This window comes from Brassica napus, chromosome C3, assembly GCF_020379485.1.
Source record: "Brassica napus cultivar Da-Ae chromosome C3, Da-Ae, whole genome shotgun sequence".
In the NCBI taxonomy this organism is placed as follows: Eukaryota; Viridiplantae; Streptophyta; class Magnoliopsida; order Brassicales; family Brassicaceae; genus Brassica; species Brassica napus.
The window spans coordinates 20,338,857-20,343,916 of record NC_063446.1 but is presented as its reverse complement, the minus strand read 5'-3'; the positions used below and the strand labels follow the sequence as shown (position 1 = coordinate 20,343,916).

General features: G+C 33.5%; 1 protein-coding gene across 1 annotated transcript; it reads right to left on the bottom strand.

Moving 5' to 3' along the window:
- Positions 1–1,126: 1,126 nt before the first annotated feature.
- On the bottom strand, positions 1,127–1,796 carry LOC106443819 (putative lipid-binding protein AIR1). Its single transcript, XM_013885376.3, has one exon. It carries the CDS (start codon positions 1,726–1,728, stop codon positions 1,339–1,341), a length of 390 nt encoding a protein of 129 aa, XP_013740830.2. The 5' UTR covers positions 1,729–1,796; the 3' UTR covers positions 1,127–1,338.
- Positions 1,797–5,060: the final 3,264 nt, after the last annotated feature.

The window sequence follows — 5,060 nt, the reverse complement described above, 5'->3', positions numbered from 1 at the left end:
GTAAATATTTTCACTAATTTTGTAATTAGCAATGAACTATTATTATGCATTAATAAATATTCAATTATCATTTATAAAATGAAGAATTCTATCCGATTTTTATCTATTTTATAATCATAATCAATCATACTAAAATAAATTTATTATATTGAACGAAAATGATAAATTTATATTAAATTGATAAATTTTATAAATTTTACTTTCATAAATATAAAATATTCATGTTAAAAATAAAGTACGATGACAGAATGACTTAACATTAGCAAAATATATAATACATGTATAAAATTAAGATTTTTCTTTATATAATAATATATTATCTAAAATGAATAAAAATAAAAAAAAATATTACTAAAAGAAAATTTAGCTTTGAAAGGCAGGTCAGAATTTAGCATAAATTAAATAAAAAATAATTTTCAAATACAATAAGATAAATATATAATAAGAAGCAACAATACATATGACGGTTTTAAACAATTGATTAATTATAACATATAAACTACAAAAATTATTAAATTATTGTATCTCAAATAGTTATATAATCATTTAAATATATGATCAACTTTTTAAAAATGTATACTACTAATGATCTAAAATAAATATATACATATATAAAATTGAAAAAAATACATGCGCGGTTGCGCGGATCGAGATCTAGTATTAATTAATTAACATATTCCTTTTTATGCATAACTAGTCCCTGATTAGTGTTCACTTATTCGTCTTATTTCATTTCAAGTAATGTGAACTATCAGAAATTCACGTAAGCATGACCAAGAACAAATACAATAAGCAGAGAGTAGATGCAACGAATTAATTTCCATCAGGGCTGCCGTAATTAACTTAAAGCAGAGAAAGTATGTGCTTTAGGCACTAAATAGTTCTAAAAATCTTTAGGGGCATCAAGCTAATAAATCTCGTTAGCGGGTTAGTGGTTGCGTCGTTATGTGTTAAAAGTTTCACGTTAATTTGTCTCCAAATCCGAAACTAGAACTTATAATATGCATGGTCTAGTCATAAATGTCATTTAATCCTAAAATTTCTAGGTTGTGTTTTAGTATTTTCTGATGACATTTAGTAAATTAAAATACTTCTCTAGTTTTGTTCTACTAAAACGATGCAAACATTTAATGTAACACCGAAAAGTGTTATCTTATTCATCAAACAATTGAAATAAATTACAAAACAGACTCATTTTTTAGTTGATGAGGATCTTCTTATCCTCATCCACCAATTCAAATAAGAGAAGAAAAAAATACAGGAACACAAATTAAAGTTCGACCAAATTTGAAACATAACAAATTCAGATTTTTGGAATATTTTGACATGTTTGAGAAATTAAGGGCATTGGAAGCCACGAGGAGCCTTTCTGCTGCAAACGTTGAGAAGCAAGCTAAGGTTGATTGGAAGGTTAATGTTGATGCCGAGAATGCTAGCTTTAAGCGCGGTGCAAAGACAAACTGCAGCTTCTAGATCGACCAAACCGGCAATGAGGCTGCAACACGGCTTAACTGGAGGAGCACCTAATGTGACATTCAATAAGTTAAGCGCGTTCACACAAACACCAAGCTTTACGGTATCTTTTGGGCATGTCTGGATTGCTGGAGCAGTAGGGGTAGGCTTGGGTTTGTATGGCCCTGGTGGACAACCAGAGCGGGCGGCTTCAGTTAGGGCGAAAAAGAGTATGTTCAAGGCAAGGAAAATGGCAAGAGAGTTTCTACTAGCCATTTTTATTAGCCTTGAAATTAGATTGAGTGTTGTTTATGTTTGAGATTGGTGAAGAAATTGAGTGTCTAAGTGGGTGTATTTATAGGGTAAGTGGGATCGTTTTAGTAAAGATTACATGGGTTATAAGATTGTAATAGTTTGATTATTCAAATACAACTTTGGGTTATAATAATGATAAACAATGTAAAATCAAAAATATCGAGAATATGAATGTGACCGACCATGTGTTAGCCCTAGCCCCTAGAGTATATTTAGCTGGCGGTCTGCAGCAAGAGTTTGGAACGAAGTGTATCGAGTGTACATTTAAAAAAAATATACTGAAATTTAAAATAACAATTAAATTCTATAATTCATATATATATTATACATTATGCCGTTACGAAATTATGTATATTAGTATTGAATATATAGTACATCAACAAAATTTAAGAGGTATCTAATAATATTATTAATTTATTTTAAATATCAAAATATTAATTCAAATATATAAATATTATTCCAGAATTTTCACTTGAATTAATTTTAGTAGCACATGTTTTTGAATAAAAAATTTGACGATATGTTTTATGGTTTTTATAAATAAAACTAGAAAAATATTGTGGATATTTTGATGAAAAATGAAAAAGATGAATTTATTTCATTTCTTCCTATATCTCATTTATTTTATTCAATTCATTTTTATCCGATCGGTTCGTACCATTCCCAGCAATAAATACATATGGTAGTGGACGAGAAGACAAGATCCATATTATTGAGCTTCAAACCCAATTGGAGCCCATATTAAAGGGCTTTTTGCAAAAGTGACTCAAAACTTGGAGTCAAACAGAAAACTAACCTTTTCTTTTGACTCCTTTTTTTTTGAGATTTTAACCCCACACCTGCACTTTATCTACGAAAATGCCATTAACATTTTTTTTTTTTTTTTTTCGAAAATGGCTTCTTTACTGTCTCAACCTCATCTTCTTCAAGTATTTACAATACTGCCACTGCAATGAATAGTGGCAACAACCTTGTACGAACTGTTTGGAGCTTTTAATGCCCTTTAATGCACGTAAATCTCTTTACACTCTCTCTGTTTCAATTGTTATGAACTAAAAACAACATTTCTTTCACTTTCTCTCTATATTCATCCAAAAAACTCAAGCTTTTGATTCAAAATATGGGCTATGGTTGCAGAGCCATATTTCTTTCGTTTTGACTTACGGTTGCTTTCGTTTGAGGTTCTGGGTGGTTGGAGAAGACCCTGTGTGCAAACGAAGTCATCTCACCTAGTTTAAGGTACGAATTTGAATTTTTTTTCAAGATCTGTTCGCGTAGAAGACTTACTAGTAAGTCATCTGTATGTAGAAGACTTACTGATGAGTCTTCTGGTCAAACGGACGACATAAATTAAGTCGTCCAGCTTTGTTTGTTAAAAAAAACACTTCAGACGACTTATATATACGTCGTCTACGAGAAACGGGCTAGTTTTGCATTTGACCGAATCGTGTCAGATCTTTGACTATTTCTGGACGACTTATAATTCAGTCGTCTCTGGGGAAGTTAAAATTTCAATATTTTATGAAAACTTGACGACTTACGTGTAAGTCGTCCTAGGTTAGTTTTGTAATTGAAAAATAAAACTTCATAATTTAACTTTAACCAGACGACTTAATATAAAGTCGTCCCTCTAGAAGACTTAATTTAAAGTCGTCCGGGGAAAGCAAAGTCGTCCAGAATTTTTCCCAATTTTCTGGTCAAACCTTGCTTATCCCGGACGACCTTAAATTAAGTCGTTTAGCTGGACGACTTTCATCTAAGTCGTCTGGAGAAAGTTAAATTTCAAGTTTTATTTTTCAATTACAAAACTAACCTAGGACGACTTACGTGTAAGTCGTCAAGTTTTCATAAAATATTGAAATTTTAACTTTCCCAGAGACGACTGAATTATAAGTCGTCCAGAAATAGTCAAAGATCTGACACGATTCGGTCAAATGCAAAACTAGCCCGTTTCTCGTAGACGACTTATATATAAGTCGTCTGAAGTTTTTTTTTTAACAAACAAAGCCGGACGACTTAGAATTAAGTCGTCCCTTTTAATTTTCAATTGCAAAAGTGACCTCTTTAGACGACTTACCTTTAAGTCTTCTGGACGACTTAATGCTAAGTCGTCTGCGGCAATGTTTATTGAACTTCTTCATTTCCCTTTTCTCTATGTTTACTAATGTGTTTTATTTTGAATATTTGCAGATGATTTTTCAGTTACATGCAGTGTATGGAGAATGGTTGTTGAGAGATTTCCGTTGGGATTTTGTGGTTGATGATCTCAAAGGAGGAAGATTGTTTTTATTGAATGAAGATTCAACACATGCTGAACTTGTTGCAATGGCTCAAGAAGATTATAACCTGGACATGAGAACAGTGAGTGTGGAGATTAGCTACTCATTACCAGCAGAAATGATGATGGCTCCAGGCAGTCTTCCCATTCATGTTACAAGTGATAGACAAGTTCGAAACTTGCTGGAGATACTCAAAACCCATAGAGTATGTCTTTGTGTATCAAGCCGCAGCAAGGTCGAAACGGTTTCAGAGAAAAGGGATATTGATGAAGCTGGTGAATGGGAAAAAGATGTTGGTGATAATGATGAAGCTGGTGAATGGGAAGAAGATGTTGGTGATAATGATGAAGCTGGTGAATGGGAAGAAGATGGGGAGGAGGAAAATGGGGAGGAGGATGCTGATAATTCTATTGTTGGTGAAACGGATCAGAATGGTGGGGATTACAGTCTTTATGGAAAGGTTCCAGATGAGGACGAGGAAGATGATGATAATATTTGTTTTGAAGAAATCCAAAAGACATATGCTAAGACAAATGCTATTGAAGGAGGAAAATCGAATGGTACCAGTATCTATGTCAACCAGAGTTTTGTTAGCAAGGGTGCTCTGCTTTCAGAGCTGCGGTTGGCAGCAGTGAGGGGTAAGTTTTCTTTCAAATTATACAAATCAACGAAAACTCTCGTTGTGGCAACATGTCCGGTTAGCTATTGTGGATGGAAGGTCAGAGCGAGTGTCAAACATGGGACAAACACGTTTTGGGTAACAAAGTATGTGGAAAAACATTTATGCTCAGCGGGAGACCGAATCGCTCAGCGGAGACACTGTACTCCGAAGTATGTAGGTAGTCTTTTCATTGATCGTGTTGGAATCATTGATGGGATAACTCCGCAGCATATCACTGATGCAATGAGGAACATGTTTGGCATGGCGCTTGATTACACCACTTCATACAGAGCACTGTTATATGCACAAAGATTGGTGAGAGGATCAGCAGAAGAAGGGTATTCGCGTCTGGC

Coding starts and splice junctions, on each gene's coding strand:
- LOC106443819 (XM_013885376.3), bottom strand. CDS start 1,728: ATGGCTAGTAGAAACTCTCTTGCCATTTTCCTTGCCTTGAACATACTC.